The sequence below is a fragment of the Citrus clementina genome, unplaced genomic scaffold (genome assembly GCF_000493195.1).
Source record: "Citrus clementina cultivar Clemenules unplaced genomic scaffold, Citrus_clementina_v1.0 scaffold_2, whole genome shotgun sequence".
In the NCBI taxonomy this organism is placed as follows: domain Eukaryota; kingdom Viridiplantae; phylum Streptophyta; class Magnoliopsida; order Sapindales; family Rutaceae; genus Citrus; species Citrus x clementina.
In genome coordinates, this window is record NW_006262688.1 from 31,720,357 (window position 1) to 31,738,735 (window position 18,379).

The 18,379-nt window shown below is 34.4% G+C and overlaps 2 protein-coding genes across 4 annotated transcripts; both read left to right on the forward strand.

Annotated features, from left to right (window-relative positions):
• Positions 1–1,268: 1,268 nt before the first annotated feature.
• Positions 1,269–8,539, forward strand: LOC18052301 (putative hydrolase C777.06c). Of its 2 annotated transcripts, XR_002907127.1 has the most exons (12): positions 1,269–1,602; positions 1,825–1,960; positions 2,226–2,353; positions 2,971–3,118; positions 3,208–3,313; positions 4,317–4,375; positions 5,219–5,254; positions 5,334–5,443; positions 5,552–5,613; positions 7,406–7,606; positions 7,715–7,780; positions 7,867–8,539. XR_002907127.1 is itself a non-coding variant. In XM_006448902.2 (9 exons), the coding sequence occupies exons 1-9, from the start codon at positions 1,403–1,405 to the stop codon at positions 5,607–5,609; spliced, it is 981 nt and encodes a 326-aa protein (XP_006448965.1). In that variant the 5' UTR covers positions 1,269–1,402; the 3' UTR covers positions 5,610–5,894. The 2 variants fall into 2 exon arrangements, 1 of the variants encoding a protein (XP_006448965.1); XM_006448902.2 differs by lacking the exons at positions 7,406–7,606; positions 7,715–7,780; positions 7,867–8,539 and having other exon boundaries at positions 5,552–5,894.
• Positions 8,540–14,357: 5,818 nt separating this feature from the next.
• LOC18052303 lies at positions 14,358–18,076 on the forward strand. Of its 2 annotated transcripts, none has more exons than XM_024191100.1 (6): positions 14,358–14,656; positions 15,320–15,485; positions 15,644–16,315; positions 16,766–17,216; positions 17,351–17,432; positions 17,658–18,076. In XM_024191100.1, exons 1-6 carry the CDS (start codon positions 14,624–14,626, stop codon positions 17,859–17,861), a joined length of 1,608 nt encoding a protein of 535 aa, XP_024046868.1. In that variant the 5' UTR covers positions 14,358–14,623; the 3' UTR covers positions 17,862–18,076. The 2 variants fall into 2 exon arrangements, with proteins under 2 accessions (XP_024046868.1, XP_006448967.1); XM_006448904.2 differs by having other exon boundaries at positions 14,358–14,603.
• Positions 18,077–18,379: the final 303 nt, after the last annotated feature.

Below are 18,379 nucleotides of genomic sequence, written 5' to 3' on the forward strand. Positions count from 1 at the left end.
AAGAAATTATCCAAACTCAAACATGTAAATTAACTACAAGAGCTTGGGACCAAATTGGGCAAATTAACTTCAGATCACTTTACTAATGGGCATTTGGTCCAGTGGTAGAACCCTTGCACTTATAATAATGAGTGCAAGGGTTCGAGTCTCCATAAAAGTATTTATGGGGCTTATTTACAATCCTTCCTCAATTATCAAATAATTAAGTGGAGCCAGTCTATTCCTCACGAAATGTGAGTAGAGTGGACAACCCTCAAATATTTGAGAGAATTTGAAGAATTTGGGCAGCGCTTTAGAGGAGTACATGCCACGAAAAGGGTCCTAATTGTAAAATCTGTTTGTAAATATTAATTGTAATACATACAGTCCTGTATAACAATATTAAAAAAAAAAAAACTTCAGATCACTTTTTTTTTTTAAAGCCAAGTTAGGGCTACTGCCCCCACAATTGTGGGGGCAATAATTTGAATTCTCACAAAAATATTATGACTTATGAGTGTTAATTTCTTCTTTAATTATATTGTATAATTAAGTAAAGACAGTTTTTCCTTACGAAATGTGAGTGGAGTAGAATCTCTTGAATATAAGGATAAAAAATATGGACACATTTTCATAAGATTTAATATAAATTATGATTGAATTATAGTCTAATTCTAATATCAGTGTTAAAAAAAATTAATATTTTTCTTTAATTACAAAATAACTGACTTTAATGATTGTTGATTTGTTTCTTCAATTTACAAATTAATTCAACTGTTAATATTCTTCTTTTTTTATTTAACTGTTAATAGTCTTTGTACGTTTGTAAAGGTTGAAAATTCGAGGAATTTTCCCACATTAAAAATTGGAAAACAATATGTTTTTAAAAATTATTATTAAAAAAAGGAAAAGTAAAAAAATGTTCTGTCGTCAATGAATTATACCAGTGACATATTCTTTCGTTTTTTGGTAAGACAAGACTCACTCAAAAGTGAACTCAGAACTCCGAAGTGTGTCAGTTAGCCGCCAAAACAGTTACTTATCCTGGGGCCAGGCGAGCACACCGGGGAAGCTAAACGAGATCTCTCCAGTCTTTACAATGTGAACAAGGGTCTTTTAAGGTCATATTTGTAATTTACGGGTAAAATTTATTCATCCGCCCTGGAGTTACTCCCGTTATTTATAATTTACTTTTATACTAAAAAAATTTAATTATAAGTTATAATAAATTACAAAAACGATATAAATAAATAAATAATAATATTCCCACGAAATTCCCTTCCACGTTTCCCTTACGCAGCTCTCTTTTCAAATTTTCCAAGGAAGCCAGCCACTTTATTATGTTTTTTCCACCATACCATAAACAAAGTGAAACAAACGGACGTAATATTCACTCCATTCAATACTACTCGTAATTTACAGAATGGAGAATCACAATTCAATTTTAGCCGAAAACGGGAACGGCGCCGTTTCCGAACAGGGCGGATCGGCTTTGATATTTCTGGGGACCGGATGCTCGAGCGCCCTCCCAAACACAATGTGCCTGCTCCAGCCCTCCGATCCGCCCTGCCAAGTCTGCTTTCCCGCCTTGTCAATTCCCCCCAACCTAAATCCTAACTACAGGTTTTTATTTCTCCAAATTCTTCACTTTTTTTTTTATTATTTCCAAAATTAAGATCACATGTATTTCACATTAGTTCTTTTTTTCTGAATCCAGTTAAGTTTGATGAGATCACGTGATTCCATTACATTGAATTCACTTAGATGATCCGTCCGCAAGATAAGAATAATTATGTGAATAAAATGAAAATGCAATTATTTAATTGTTGCATTTTGGATTTTCAGGTGTAATACGTCTCTACTAATTGATCATTGTGAGGGTGATGGTAAACACAGCTACATATTAATCGATGTCGGCAAGACATTCAGGGAACAAATTCTTCGCTGGTTTACTTTCCACAAGATTCCTCGTGTTGATTCTGTGAGTCAGTTTTTAACGTCTTTGCTGTCAATCTTCTTTATGAATCTGCTTTTACAACGTTAATGAACAAATAAAATAATCATCAAGTTCGATGAACTGAAATGACTAAATTTGAAAATTTAGGAATTGTATATAGTTAAATAGGAAATCCCTGGCTTTTCTCACCCCACTTTGTCCTAAGGAATTTTTTTTTTTTTTAATAAACTAATGTTCTCAGCTTGCTATTACGACTGAAGTTTATAACTCATTTTTGTATCGAATGCAGATAATTTTGACCCATGAACATGCTGATGCAGTTCTTGGTCTGGATGATATACGTGCTGTGCAACCCTATAGTGCTACAAATGACATCGATCCCACTCCTATTTTCTTAAGTCAGTTTGCAATGGAGAGGTACTTATTTCTGTATTGGGGTTGACTTGCTTATTGTTCTTCTCCATTTCTGTATTGGGGTTGACTTGCTTATTGTTCTTCTCCTGTAAGTTTTTCTGAAGCATGTAATTCACCTGCTTGTGCTATTGTTGCGAAGGTTATAATTGTAGTGTGTGCAGTAATCGCAACAGTCCCAATGATCAATGGGCTGACTTGATTTCTCGCCCTTTTACTCTCTAGCCTCATGTTTTCTTATCCCTAGACAGCTTTGCGAACCTTTTTGGGTAATAGACAGAAACCTATTTGCCTTTCGTGATTCACAGGAAGATACCTAAACTCTTCTTAGATTTTTATCCAATTGTTTATACAATATGTAGATACTTGCACAGCCAATATCCCCAGTTTGCTACTCTAAGATCTAAATATTTCTGGAACTTGGCTGGTTTTTTAATGGTATGAGCATAGTTATGAGCAGAACATGGAATTTAAGTTTTGGACATTACAGCATGGAGAATTGTTTTTGATAAACTAATGTAGCTTGATATTTGGCATTTTGGGCAATGACTCATTTATTTTAAATGATGACCCATGAAGTACTTAATGTTTATCAGTTTGTTTGTGTTGGATCTTTGAAACAGTATCTCAACGAAATTCCCATACCTGGTTCAGAAGAAACTTAAAGAAGGCCAAGAAGTGAGACGAGTAGCACAGCTTGACTGGAAGATAATTGAGGAAGACTGTGATAAGCCATTTGTTGTGTCAGGCTTAAAATTTGTTCCTTTGCCAGTTACTTACCCAACTTTCTCTTCTTTATGGTAAATATCACGTACTATTTGTTTACATCATAGCTCTTACTTCTTTTGTTTTGAATGCAGGTGATGCATGGAGAAGATTACGTCTGTTTGGGTTTTCTCTTTGGTGAAAAATGTAGAGTTGCATATATATCTGATGTCTCACGCATTCCTCCAACCACAGAGTATGGTGAGTGTTGATTTAGTTCCTTTCTGGTTCTGCTTTTTCCAACCTGATGATAATCTAGTTGCTTTCCAGCCTTTGACTTTGCAGAATTTGGTTCAAGATATTCAGGAAGCTTGGTTTAGAAAACAAACCTATTCTATTGCCATGCTGCAGACTTTATTGTTTACAGATATTAAAACCTTGTATGAAAGATTATTGTGTTACAGATTCTGGAGTGCCTTAAAATTGAATTGCCCATTTCCAACTGACTCCTTGAAATTCACAAATCTTCTTTCTTTGTCTATGTTCTAGATCTTATTTTTGTCCTTGTTGTATCCTATTAATCAGGTTACTCAGATTCCTTAAGTAATATCCATACTGTAAGGAACTATGCGTAACTTCCTTAACACACATCAATGGGTTATTATAGCTATAAATTGTCATTCCATTTTTTTATTTACACATGTCTGTGGCTGATGAACTCTTGTTTTTCATCTTTGGTTGTAAATCCACCTGTTCTGTTGAGGGAATTGTTATATTTTTAATTCCATTTTCTTAGTTGAAATTGTATAGAACTACTGCTGTTAGAATTTTTTTTTTGCTCTGAACCTTGTATGTGAATGAAATCTGTGTCTTATTATCTTTCAGCTTGTCCTTATTTTATTAAAGTAAGAGATCTTCTTATCGTAAAATTATTCTCTCTCTCTCTCTCTCTCTCTATATATATATATTTAGAGTCATTATCTAATAAGAGATCCCTTATTGGAACATTTATATATATAATCATTCTCAGGTGCACTGCCCTCCTTTTTTAAAATGCAAATTTGGGGTTTTACAACATTATAAGCTATTGAAAAACCAGTTTACAACGATGTAAAACCCTGAATTTGCATTTTAAAAAATTTAGGCACCGATCTAGAGAAAAACTATGCGCTCGCACATACACTATATTAATGTGAAGATTAATTTTCATAGATTGTAGTTTCCTTTCTAGTTATTGTTTCATGCCGAAAATATGGTTTTGCAGTTATTTCAAAAAGTGGGGCTGGACAATTGGATCTTCTTATCCTGGATACATTATACAAGGTCAGTGGGTATTGTTAAGGATATTTTGGATTTCCCTTTCTGAGTACCTTTTAAGGATATTTCTGGCCCAGTATTTTATGTTTTGGATTTTTGGGCAGTTCCATAAGTATATATTCAATTTTTTTTTTTTTTTAGAAAGACTCGTCTATGTACAAAGATTATGATATCACGATCATCTACAAAAACAATCAGACCTGTTTCTAGATTGACACAAATGCTCATATTAGTCATAAAACTATATGTGGAAATATTGATATCTTGCCATGTGAATGTTGAACTGATGTTGTGAATTAGCATTTTAGGAAGAGAAATTAACATATGAAAATGCTTTTTCTTATGCGGTTGTGAAGCTAAGAGTCCCAATTCATTATGATACTATCATCACCGAGTTCTTCATTATAGTCGATAGATATAACAAAATGCTTTTTCCTTTCGTGGCTTTCAAGTATAGTATTTCACCCCTTTAAGGTAAATAATGCCACCAATTTCTTCATTACAGTCATTGAACTGTGGCAGCACAGCAGGACACCATCATTTTCAGAGCTACTATTTCCATCGCTAGTTATTTCTTCCCGAAATAAATGGATTTGAGAACCTTGATTGTTATTTTTTTTAAAAAAAACCCATAGTTTGGGAGTAAGGATTTTTCATAACAAAATTTAGTACAGTTGTTATTATGTACAATTGACAAACCTCTATTAGCTGTATTTTCACCTCCGGGTGTGTGTGTGTGTAAATTGCTGGCATATGATTTGCCTTTACATTAACTCTTTGCACTTCAGTTTCTCATGATTTTCCAGGAATTAATCATTTACATGTTCTGCTTCATTTTCCTCTTTCCAGGATGGCTGCCACAATACTCACTTCTGCTTCCCTCAGGTGTTTTCACTTGGTCTGTTATTCATGCTAACTCTTGGATTTTGAATGCTGCTAGAGCCATTGACTAGTATTTTTGCAGACTCTTGAAGCTGTGAAAAGGTTGTGTCCTAAACAAGCTCTTTTAATTGGAATGACTCATGAGTTTGATCACCACAAGGACAACGAGTTTCTTGCTGAATGGTCCAAAAGGTAGATGCAGTTTTACAATTCCTTTTAATAATTTAGCTGAGATCATTCACTGTTTTTGTAAGGATGTTGGCAAAACAAATTGATGTTACGAGTTTTGCTTGTATATAGGGAAGGAATTCCAGTGCAACTTTCACATGATGGTTTGAGAATACCCATAGATCTATGATGAGGTAAGCCTGCACCTTTAGAACTCATTTCTGCTAAAAATACTGGATGAGAATACACTATACTTATCTCCTATGCCAATGGTCTCTGTCTAAAGATGGAATCAGGATCCTCGTTGAAGTAGATGCCATTTTAGGTTTATTATACGGGCATACAAAACATAGTATTCTAATTAGTTTTTCAGCTTTTACCTCGTAAAATTATGTAAAGCAATCATCACACACTTCAGTTCATGATTGCTGTCGAGTTAAAAATGAAATTTTCAGCTTTAAATGGCAATGAAAGCAATGATGCTGCATAATAAGCTAGTTCTTCCTACTTAGTTGCTTTTTCTGGTCTTACTGGGCCCCCGAAAAATTGACTCAAATGCCTTTTATTTATTTATTTATTTTTTTCATTTTTGTTTAAGCAAGTTAACGTAGGGTCGATGAAGTAAAAGCTAAAGATATATAAATTAGTTCAAGTTTAATGGTTTTTACCATCAGCATTCGATAAGTTCAACTTTCGTCGGCGTTTAATGGTTTTTACCATCAGCATTCGTAAGTTTAACTTTCATCGGCTTCTTAACCATTATAGAGACACTTGTAAAATATTTCTATTTAGTTGAGAAATTAGTTCAATAATTTCTTATAGGGAGTGTCGACTTTTGGCTACTACGACGAGTGATTATATCTCATGTCCACGCTTAACCAGCTGTTGCAGAATTTCATTTATTGTAAAATTTTGATCTGAAACGCCCAAAAGAATAATATTTAGTGTTCGATTATGAAATTTGAGCTAAGTCATTAAAAGGCAATTTAATACCAAGAAGTGTTTACCAAACACATTTTAAAATTGATTATTTGAAAATCTGATTTTAGAATAATCTATTTTTGTATTAAACACTAAGACTTGTTGGGAGCAGTTTTTGAAAATCATTTTTTTCTTAGAATCTAATTTAATAATATCTAATACCAAATTATCCTCATCTTAAAATTATATTCCAAATATGTCCTAAACAAAAATAAATTAATTTATTTATATTTTAAAACTTTTTATTGAAAAATAAAACACGGTACTATCGTTGCCGTTAATTTCCTCCGGCAACATTGTCGGCTCAGACAACCCATATGTTCGTATTCGAAATTATTTGCCTCACGCAATTAATGCTGCCACAATAATAATTCATTACGAATCAATGCAATCCCAATCCCAAACATGTCCTAAGTTTTCAAATGTTACGTTTGGAAATTTTTCGTCTTATTAAATAAATATTTAATTCCAAACACGGAAGCTTATCACCAGGTGCAGATATTTGAATTGTGTTATTCCGCACAAAACAAAATTGCCACGAGATAGTAACACATTTACTGAATGTTGAATAATTGACTAGTGTTTCCTGTAACTCTCGCATGCATCCTTAGAATTAAATTTTGTCTATTATTAAAAAAAAAAAAAGTCATATTTGGACGAGGGTGATTAGTAATAATAAATATAGAAAATTGTCTTCTAAGAGGCCGACGACAGCTAATAACATAATTTTTCTATCAGTTTTTAAGACCCGCATAATATTTCCTTCATCTAACGTTTTGAAGATTGGCTGCTATCCTAACTCTATCTAGAAACGGTCAAAATTCAGGGCTGATAACATGTATTGTCTGATTCCAAAATCTTTCAAGATTCTTATAATTTAAATCTTTAATTATTACTAAAAACTCAAGTGGCCAAGGATGACCAAGAAAATTGACATAGAAGGTTCAGGAATCCAATTGCTTCTTTTCTTCTCTTGCTCCGTTGAGTTCATTTATTGAGATACAGAAACAGGAAACGGAGCAGAACAAAAAGATGGCGTGCTTTGTGCCTTTTAACAACAGGAACTTGGACATAAGCTTTTTTGTCTTCAGGCCGACGGTGGTGTTGGTTGAAGAACTCGTCGACGCCTTAAAAGTTTTTTCAGCTTGCACCGAGACTCTCGGTTGTGTTAACAGCTCTATCTTCCGGAGCATCCACGGCAATCTGGTCAGTCACTTCTTAATTACTTTCCCCACTTTTTTTTTTTATTTATTTAATTTGTTTGTATTCATTTTCAACTCCTTTACATTTTAACTTGATTTTTATGCTCTTCAGATCATTTGGTATGCGGCATGGATGAAAAGATCGCGTGAAAACAAAGAAATGTTGATTTCATCGCTGGTGAGTTACGTCGGATATGTAATCTTAAGATAATAATAAATTTTGTTAAAAATTATATTCACTTGTGTGTGTGTGTGTCTTTGCAGCTACAAATGCTAAAGAGTTTATCAAACAAGGGTGTCCTGGTGGAGTACAGATTCGTCGATGCCTACGCGGGGGAATCGAAAGAAGGATCTTGCGTTGCGAAATTCTATACGGGTGACGTAATCTGCTTGAACGTTGCAACGTCCACGGCTGGGGACTTGAACGATGTCTCGTACGCGAATTTAGCGATATTCAAAGACCGGTTCTGGAAGATGGAAGGCGCCGTTTCGGGAGTCTGCTTGAAACTCCAAGACATGCCGGCGGTGTCGTGCCTCTACGTGTGGAAGTCGCTCCAACATTGCTACTCGTGGATACTCAACGCAGACCACAGGAAAACAATGGTGCCTTATCTCGACCGATTTAAGCTGGACATCAAGTACGACATCTTTCGGGTCGTTTACGTCAGCACGGAGGCTGCATTGAGCTGGCACAGCAATAGTACCTCTCCTGCTCTCACGTTAGCGAGCGAAGGAGAAAGCAAGGAACAGCGGCAGGTGATGCAAATTTGACGAACGGATCGGATTTAGAATTTTGTTCCGTTGTAAATTAATGCCGATACTTTTGTTTAGTGTTGAATGCTTTTCATTAGAGGTGGCCAATTAATTATGTACTATTCTAGGAAAGATTTTGGTGAGTTCAGAATGTATATAGATAAGTCTTTGTTTGCGGTTTTTACTTTCGGAAGAATCTCAGCTCCCAATTCAAGTCACCATTTGCTTCTTTATCTTTTCCTTTCAGCGGCGAGGAAGATCGATAGAATCCTATAAGGGCTCCCTGGGCCTGGCCTCGTAAGCCCAAGAAAGTTAATTACTTCAGGAGCAAGCCTTTTTGACACCCCCGAAATTCCTCACAGAACTCCTTTTTAATTGAAATTAACTAAATAACCAAAGATAAATTAATTAATTTCTTATTTTAAATGAGAATTCAATTAAATAATTAAATAAAATATTCTTTTAACGAATTCTTTACACACCCATTTCATAATTTGTATTTATATTTTACATTTTGATTAAAAATATTTTTTTCTTTTGAAAAAAATCATATGAGTTTAGAGTTTCAGGGACATAATTATGTAATAAAAGAAAAAAAAAATGATTAAAGATTTTAAGATTTGTATGTACTTGACGAACAAAAACTTAAAAGAACTATTTTTCTTAATGAATATTTATGGAATATGGTTAATCTTAATACATAAGTTTATTTCTCACAAATTAAACTGAGTATTTTTTAAATAAAATTCAAAGGGGGAATTATAAGGATTTTAATGGGGTGTTAAAGCTCTTCTCTTAATTCAAAGAGTTGAGCTTTTGACACCCCCACAAAAGACTTTATACATCCCCCTATTAAATAAGCCCCATTAAAAGTTTTGAAATTTATGTTACTTAAATCTAATCCCCATAGAGAACTGTCTTCTTCTTAAAGCCTCTTGTAATCCTAAGTGATAAAGTTTGATTTTATTTTGTTCCTACCGATTAGTATTTGCTCAAAGAAGATTAGTGACCCCATTTCCTTTTCATTTTGCGCGGGACGCTAAAAGATCTATGCTATGGTCAATTAGCCTTTTTTTTTTTACCCCCTTTAATGTCATGTTATCTGTCGTATTATAAAACCTAACTCATTCAAAGCAGCTGCAAAATTTCACTCAGTTTAGCTGAAAAATGGCTATTCTTAGGGAATGGATAATTGAATGGCGACCAACTTGCTGTATCAGCTGGGGAAAAAAAAAAAAACCTAAAAAGAGAATTTGTCCTCGAAGGAGTGCAAGGTTTTTGAAGGGCTATTTGTGGAACTCACTATATAAAATTTGGATTGAACAAAAACAAATTCGGCCGACCATACAGCCAAACACTACAATTGACACAACAGCCTTCTAATTTTATCGTATGTCAAACACTCAAACCGAAATGCAGCCACCAAGAAACCAGAGACAAACAAAGTATAGAATGAATCTCATAATGAAAAATTTAAAAATAGAGTGAATGACCCACAAGAGGATAATTTTAACATTTTCGAATTATCTACATCTAGAAGTTCAACATCTACCCTCATAAATCCGTCCAAAAGTTTTTTAAACAATCATTGACCCATGCTGCCAATCTTTGAACCCTTTGAGCGAGGCAGAAAGGGAAACTTTCCGGAGCCAAAACTTTCAAATACTGCAAAGAAAAATGGCAAACGCAAGGGACCCATATCAAGAAAAAGCCAGCAATTAATATTAAAGTTAGTTAATGCCGTCACCTAATTGTGTTACGTAACATCAATTAATTAGATCATCATATATGTAATACAAGACAATTACACAACTTAGTACCCTCTTACGTACAATTCACTCTCATTGTTATTAAGCTTAAAACTGAGATACCGCTGGCTGTTTTAGAAAACCATCCATGTGGCGCCAAAAAAAAAAAGAAAAAAAGAAATCTTTAATCAGTTGCTAAAAAGATTTGAAAAGCTTGAATGAGAGGAATATGGACAAAAGTAGTTTATTAATTCATGCATGAAAAACGGGCACTGCAATGGCAATTCAGAAGATTTTCAAAGTATTCGGACTCTGTCACTTTGACGTGATAAATGGAGAGATGTACACGAGCAACTCATTAAAAATTTCTACATGCAAAAAAATTCAAAAAGAAGAAAAAAAGACTTGTTAAGAATTTCTGCGTGCAATAGTAGTACACTTTTGATTTTGGAATTCTACGAAATTGAATCTGCCTAAAATAAATCTGGGTCACATCAACACTTCAATTTTGATCTTGGGTTTTTCATTTCAGCGAACAGGCACAAAAAGAGCTAATTAAGAAAATTGAAGAGCAAAGGAAGCGGTGGCCATGTGAGGGGCATCTAGGTGCAGAAAATGACATAATTTTGCTGTGCCATGAGGAATAATGATATTGATTCGTTCATTGAAAAGGACGCCGTATTTTAAAAGTGGTACCTACCGAACGTTTTTCCATGAAAATTTTGTACTTTTTAAGGGAACGTTTTGGATCTGTAAAAGCAACTTCTCAAGCTAAATCAAATCTATCATCCATGTTGACTGAATCTACTAAGAGCAAAATTTAGATACGGGGATATCCAATGAAATTATGCCGTTTTGATGTCTTAAATTCTTTCTCTTAACGTTAAAATCATTATTAGGATCAATTGATTTCGGGGGAAAAAAAAAGTAAATGTGACAAAATACTATTAAATGAGCATACCATTTCCCTTAAGTCTTTCTGCTTCAATAAAATTATAAATCGCAGAGATGGCTGGTTAAAATATTATTGTAGTATTGATGTTATTATTAGTAAAAAGGAAAGAAAACTTAGGACGACAAAAAGTATTTCTAAATTAGGTATTCACCACAATTATTAATAATGTACAAGTTGAATTTGCTCTATGAACAATTGTTCTAATCTATAATTAAGTCTTACCTCAGTAAAGATGATACTGTTGTATGCGACTTGTGAAAAACATGATAAAGATAAAAGTTTTATATCCTTTTTAATGTTAAAATCTTGTATTCAAATTTAAAAATATTTCGATTCATAACTAAAATCACTTCGCAAACACATGCACCAAACGCACAAGTGGTTGGTGCGATTTAATCAATGAAATCAACAGAAATAACGCAATTTCATACTCTAATTCAAACAATTAATGCAAATAAAAAAGTAGGCGATGGCTTCTAGTCATGCCATGTGGAGAATATGGTCAAAGAAATATATAGGGTAGAAAACAATTGGGTTCATACAAGCACATTCATGAGCTGACAAAGAAAGAAGAAAAACCAAATGGGTCAAACCCTAATTAACCAAAAAAAGGGACATAAATACAAATATGTTTACAGAAACAAAGAATGACAAGGGGAACATGGCATGTGAGTAGGGCTCCTAGCCACAATCCAAGAGTCCCACAATTAATTGATGAGAAGACATGTAGATTATTATTTTTGCCATAAAAGAATGTTTTTGGATTCATAAATTTAAGTAAATTTTAAATTCTTTTGAGAAAGCTTAATGCAAGAAGGATTACTGGGAAGAATATGATACGAACGACATGAAAAGATGATGCAATTATGGATAGATTGGGGACCTCTTGTAGCTTTTGCCTGGGGCTTTGAGCTCATGACATGGAGTAGCTATCGGATAATGTTATTCTATTTGCATTAATAAAAACAAAAATAATCATTTTGATTGGGTTTAGAGCCATTAAGCATTCGAGGCCACTTTAGATTAATGATATGAGGATTGAGATCTGAGACACGTTTGAGTTAAAAAGAATTTGAGCCCTTAATCTTATAGCAATAATACATATGATTTGATCTAAGTTTTTAGCTAGGGTTTGGTTGGAATCCAAGAGGAGATAAGATCGTGCTGATGTGCTTATAGAATTATACTTTGGTTTTTGCAACCGCAGAAATTCTTGGTGGGTAGAATTTTTAATACATCTTCTTTTTTCTCCAGGTGCTTTCTCCTTGGATTCGGTTTCTTTCTAAATTCTATATATATATATATATATAGAATTTATATTCTCTAAAACCCTAAAACTCACTTGGTCAAGACAAAATTTAGTGGTATTTTTTAAATTTCTCTTGACCGAATTTAGATCTCAATTCCCACAGCTCCAGGCAACAATTGTGGAAGAAAAATTCCATGTTGAAGGATAACGAGCATGCATCCTAGTTCCCACAAGAACATTTGTATTTTTATTTTTAAATACTCATACGATACAAGGACAGTTATACATAGATTTACAATTAGAGATTTATTGAAACAAATTAACTTAGATTTCCTCTAAGGATGCATATACATTATCCATAAATTTACTATACAAATATTTATTCTTATTCAATTATTAAATATCCGAGAAGAGAAAGAATCCTTTATTAAGACTTGAATTCATATAACCAAAAAGTAAGTTGTTAATCAATTAAGTTGAGTACATAACTTAGGTGTGAGAGGCTCATAACCCGCAACCCACATATGATTATCATAAAAATAACAACGATTAAAAATTATCTAAATAAATTTAAAACTCAAGTACATTTTAGAATTTTAATAACATTGCCAAAAATAATTCTTAGTAACAATGTTCAAACTTATAACATCGGTAACTTCATTAATTTCTACGAAAATGGTAATTAATTTAAATTTTTTTAAAAAATTTTGGGAAGAAAAAAAAATTGGAGAACGGACAACGAATAGGAGGGGCTAAGCTAAACGGGGTAGGGGAAGGGGGAGAGGTGAAAATTCCAAGAAGAATGGTCACGTTATAGAATTCTGAACTTCTTTCTCTGACTCTGACACTATTTTCTTATTCATTCATTTCCCATTTTCATTGTTTTTTTTTTATTATTAATTATTTAAAAGAAGGCATTGGTCTGCGAGTTTTCTTTCATTATCTTTGACTGCTGACTTAAATTTCAGGAATGTATTTTCTTCTCTTCACTGAATTATTAAAAAAAAAAAAAACCATTTATTAGCAAAACATTCCTCCAATCAAATCCCCTCTAATCTGCGAGGAATTGGAGTTTTTGGACTATTGTCATCGTCATCGAGAATATATGCCGAGATTAGCGGCAGTTCTTTTCCAGGTTAATTTATTTATCTCATTTTTTTAGTTTTTGATAAAAGGAAAATACACACACACAAAAAAAAAATAGAGGATAATGATAAAGACAAAATATCATTTCACTAGATTTATCGGAAGTCATTTCAATCAGATTTTCTGAAGCGAAAGCAGGAGAAAATAATATTTTCTTGTTTGTGATAATTTTAAAGTCACGAATAAATTGATTGGTCCAATCGACAGCTTTTTCTTTTTCAAAATTTCCATGTTAAGTAAATTATTTTAATTTAATTTCTTTAAGTTTGGTCACTCATTTTTGTGATCGATTCACTGATGACGACAATTGACACATTTACTTTCGCATGTGAGGGCATAGGCAGCTAAATCAAATTCAACCTTTTCATCATTATCACTGTTCCAAAGCCTGCCCTTAATCATTTCCCATGATTTCTTTTCTCATTTTTTTTCTTTTCTTTTCCGCAATTCAAAAAAAAAAAAAAAATCGAATTACAGTAATGATCTTTTGCAAAATTTCTATGGGAAAATTTGTTGATTCATTTTTAACTTTACACGAAAAAATTAAATAGATTTTATTAGATATGAATGAAGCTCATCCCAATCTCTTCTGGCGATTTAAATTTAAGAAAAAAAAAATCTATTGAAGGTTCGATCAAAATATAGTTAAAAACAGTTTGTTGAAAAATGATCGGCAATTGATCGGCTGGTGCATGTAAAAAGATCGCCGTCCACCGAATTAAATACAGTGCCCCCACCAGGATTTAGACAAGTAGGATGGGGACCGTGGACTGCGGTCAAAATAGATGACGTGGCGAGATCAGAGTGGGGTACTGTAGAAGAGGGAACTTCCTTGAAAAACTGGATGATGATTTTATTACAATTGAATAACTTAACAACAGGTGGTCACATTCCTACACCTGTCGGCTACCAAACACTCTCTTCCTCCTAACAAATTATAAGAAGCCTGAGACCTGTTTTTAGTTTTAGATTTAGTTTTAGTTTTAGCTTCTAATAAAATAAATAAAGCTTTTATCTTCCTCTGTATCTCTGGCTCTTTGCTCTGCTTCATTTAAGTAGAGAGAGAGAGAGAGAGAGAGAGAGAGAGAGAGAGGAGAGAGAGAGGAGAGAGAGAGATCTAATGGAGTACGAGAGGATTCACAAAGCTCAGGTAACAACAGCGCAGCAGAAATGAATGGCGATCGATTTTTTGCGGTTTTTAAAGTTGAGGGTTATTTTGGTTTTTATGGGTTTCTTTGTCACACATTGGAACTTATCTAAATGCTCTCCATGAGAGCTGAATGTCACGGGATGAGTTTCGTTGCGCAGCAACCCGTGCGAGCGGCCCGTGACATGAAGCTAAGGCAGGAGTGGCACAAAGTTTTCTTTTGATCAGAGTTACCGCAAATTTAACTATTTTAGCGTGTTTTTTGCCCTTTTTGTATTTATATATTTTTTCTTTTAGCTGAGAATGCTCATTTTGGTGATTGTCTCTGTAGTTGATGGGGGTGCTGGGTCTGGTCCTATGCAATTGTGTTTTGTAAAGTGGGATTTTTTTTTTTTTTTGTTCGAGTTTTTCTGAATTATTTGGTTCTGAGGGTGAGACTGAGGGACAACGAATTTATTGTTTTTGTTATATTGGAATATAGTCACTTGTTAAGTATGCAAATTTGGTGATGTTAGTCTAGTATTCAATGAGAAATTAGAGATAATAGAATCTATTTGGTGTTAATGGAGTTGATATATATGATCCAAAGTGACATTAGTAATTATTGAGTATGCTTGGTTTAAATTTTGAATCACCGTCTTGCAATATATATATATTTTTTTAATATTGTTCTTGTTTCTAAATGACTTATTTTATTCTTTTTTATTGTGGGGATGCAGACGGGTATAATTTCTCCTAGCAAGCTTAGGATGAAGCTTATAGGACCTCATCATAATAGGAAAAAGGATGGATCAAACAGTAACTCTGCGAGAACATCTCCTTCCAGGCTTGACGATTCTGAGTTTGTCCGGAACAGCTTATTGAATGGAGGCTTTGATGATCAAGGTCAGTGACTACCCTCTTCTTCATCCAGCTTAGGGCATTCTATACGCACTTTTGACATTAGTGAAGCTCTCTATGTAACTGTTTTCTCTTAGTCTGTTAGGATTTTATACACTGAGCAGTGTAGGTATTGATTTCTAGACATTTTCCTGTCGTCACAGCTCCAAGCTTAGAAGTTGCTTCTGAGAAAGGAGCTGGTGAAGTAGTTTTGGGCCACAACCAAGGTGAACAAGCTTCTTTCCAGCCAAATGAAACATTGCCGAGAGAAAACACTGAAGTCAGTCGAGTCAAAATGCAGCAATTCTCAAAAGGTGATAGTGTTAATCTGAGTGCAATTCACCCAATGAGAATGCATGAAGATGACAATCTTGATTATGATAGTAATGCTAGTTCATCTAGCTTTGAGTTTCATAAAGGGGAAAGATCAATGCAAAATCACATGGCAAGATCATTCTCAAGACCTATGCCATCAAAGTGGAATGATGCTGAAAAATGGATAATGAATAGGCAAATCATACAGGCTAATTATGCCAAGAAAAATGCTTTGCACAATCAGGCTAATAGGTTGCCAGCAACTAATATGGTGAGAGTTGTTCCTGAGTATGGAACTTATGATCACAAGCCATCAACTGTCCGGGCAGCAGACACTAAGCGGGTGGACTTCTGCCAAACTGCATCACACACTTTGGAGAAGTTCTCCTTTGTTCCTTCTGGAACTCATCAAGCCCACGGTGGAAGTGCGATGATTGACTCTTGCACTCAGAGTAAGGATTTGGAGGAAGTGATTCAGACAGATGTACCTTGTACAAAAAGTTCATCAGAAAATGAATCAGGTAAAGTTGTTATCTGAATAAATTTGCATGATTCTTGATTATTGCCCTGGATTAGCTTCAAATTCACTCGATGGGAATCAACAATGTTGATTCTTTTCACAAATTATCTTTGCACTCCTTTCAATTTGAATATCAAAACATTTTCCTTGTTTTTTCTTTTTTTTTGGGGGGGGGGGGGAAGAGAAGAGGGATCCAAAGTGCTCTGTATTTATGTTTTTTGAATATGTCTAGCAGGGCCGGGCAAGGATAGATTTAAATTGTTGCCAGAAATTTAGAATACATTGATTATATGTCTGATTCGATTTCCTTTTGCAAACTGTTCTTGCAGTATGGGCACTCTGTAATGTATTGGTGTAAATCCTATTTGTTTGTATTGGTTTGGCAACAAAGTAGGATTTTTATATTTTCTAATGCAATTAATTTTTCTGAATGTACGATTTGATTTTGCAGTTGTTCCTGCCATAAGATCAGTGTGTATGAGGGACATGGGTACGGAAATGACCCCAGTGGCTAGTCAAGAGCCTTCAAGGACTGCCACCCCTGTGGGTGCAACCACTCCACTCCGAAGCCCAACTTCTTCAATTCCATCTACTCCTCGAGGATGGGCCCCAGCATCCACTCCTATGGAGCAAACTGGAATTAATGAATTACAGCACCCAGTGGAAAATAGCAAAAGAGATTTGTCAGAGCAAGAAATTAAGGAAAAAACAAGGAGAGAAATTGTGGCTCTTGGTGTCCAGCTGGGCAAGATGAATATTGCTGCTTGGGCTAGTAAAGATGAGCAAGGAAAGAATACTTCTTCAGCGGAGAAGAATGGTGATATGGAGGAGCTTGAGCGGATAGAATATGAAAAACGTGCGGCCGCATGGGAGGAAGCTGAAAAATCTAAACACATAGCAAGGTTTCATTTGTAGACCACAACACTTTTTGAGCATCATTCAAAAAAGGATTTACTTGAAAGTAACCAACATATCATGACTTACTCCCTGCTATAATGGTCATCTTAATTTGACAGAAATATTTCTAATTTTTCAGATTCAAGCGCGAAGAAATCAAAATCCAAGCATGGGAAAGTCGGCAGAAGGCAAAACTGGAAGCAGAGATGCGGAGAATAGAGGTATTTCGAGTCTCTTTCACTGGAAATATTTAGTCAAGAATTCCATTACTAACCAGTATATGGCGATGATGTAAATGAAAATTTGTTAATGGTTTGAATAACTGTCGAAGGGTGAGTTCAGTTTAAATCAAACATTGAAATTTCAACAGAAGCAGAACATTCGGTGTATACGTTAACTAGAGCTTCGTCTAATTTGTCTAATAAGAATAGATGCAACTCTTTCAGGCTGAAGTGGAACAAATAAGAGCACAAGCTCAAGCAAAGATGGTGAAAAAGATCTCGATGTCAAGGCAAAGATCAGAAGAAAAGCGTGCTGCTGCTGAAGCAAGAAAAAGCCGAGATGCCGAAAGAACTGCAGCCCAAGCAGAATATATTCGCCAAACAGGACAGATCCCATCTTCCCATTTCACTTGCTGTGGTTGGTTGTGATAACACTGGAAACAGTTTTATGAAGTAGCTCATAAGCCTACTGAGCGCCAAGCAGTATCTAAATATTTTCTAGTCTCAATCAGCAACCAAGGGCGTGTTGTTGTATATGTTAATTGAAATATGCACAGTTTGCAAAGTTGATGGTGGTGCATATTTTCGCATTTAATCTTGATCTTCTTTTGATAATGGTTATGGTGGAATGGTGCATTATGAAATGTTTTTGTTATTCATTGTTGTGCCGACAAAAATGCCTTTTTATCTGTTAGTGACCCCTTAGAATTATCATTTTTTTTTAACCCCTATTTAGCTTTAGACCGACCTTATAGAATTAGCTTCTTAATGCTCATTCATGGCTTTTGTTGTAATTTTCAAGTTTATCATATGGGCTGGACGTGGTTTGGCGTTTGGGCCTAGCCATTTTCAATTTTCATAAACGAAACGATTTCTGTGAAAAATTATGTAGAAATTTGATGAGTAACTAACTCGAAAATGAATCGATTAAACTGGTGTTTGTTTTA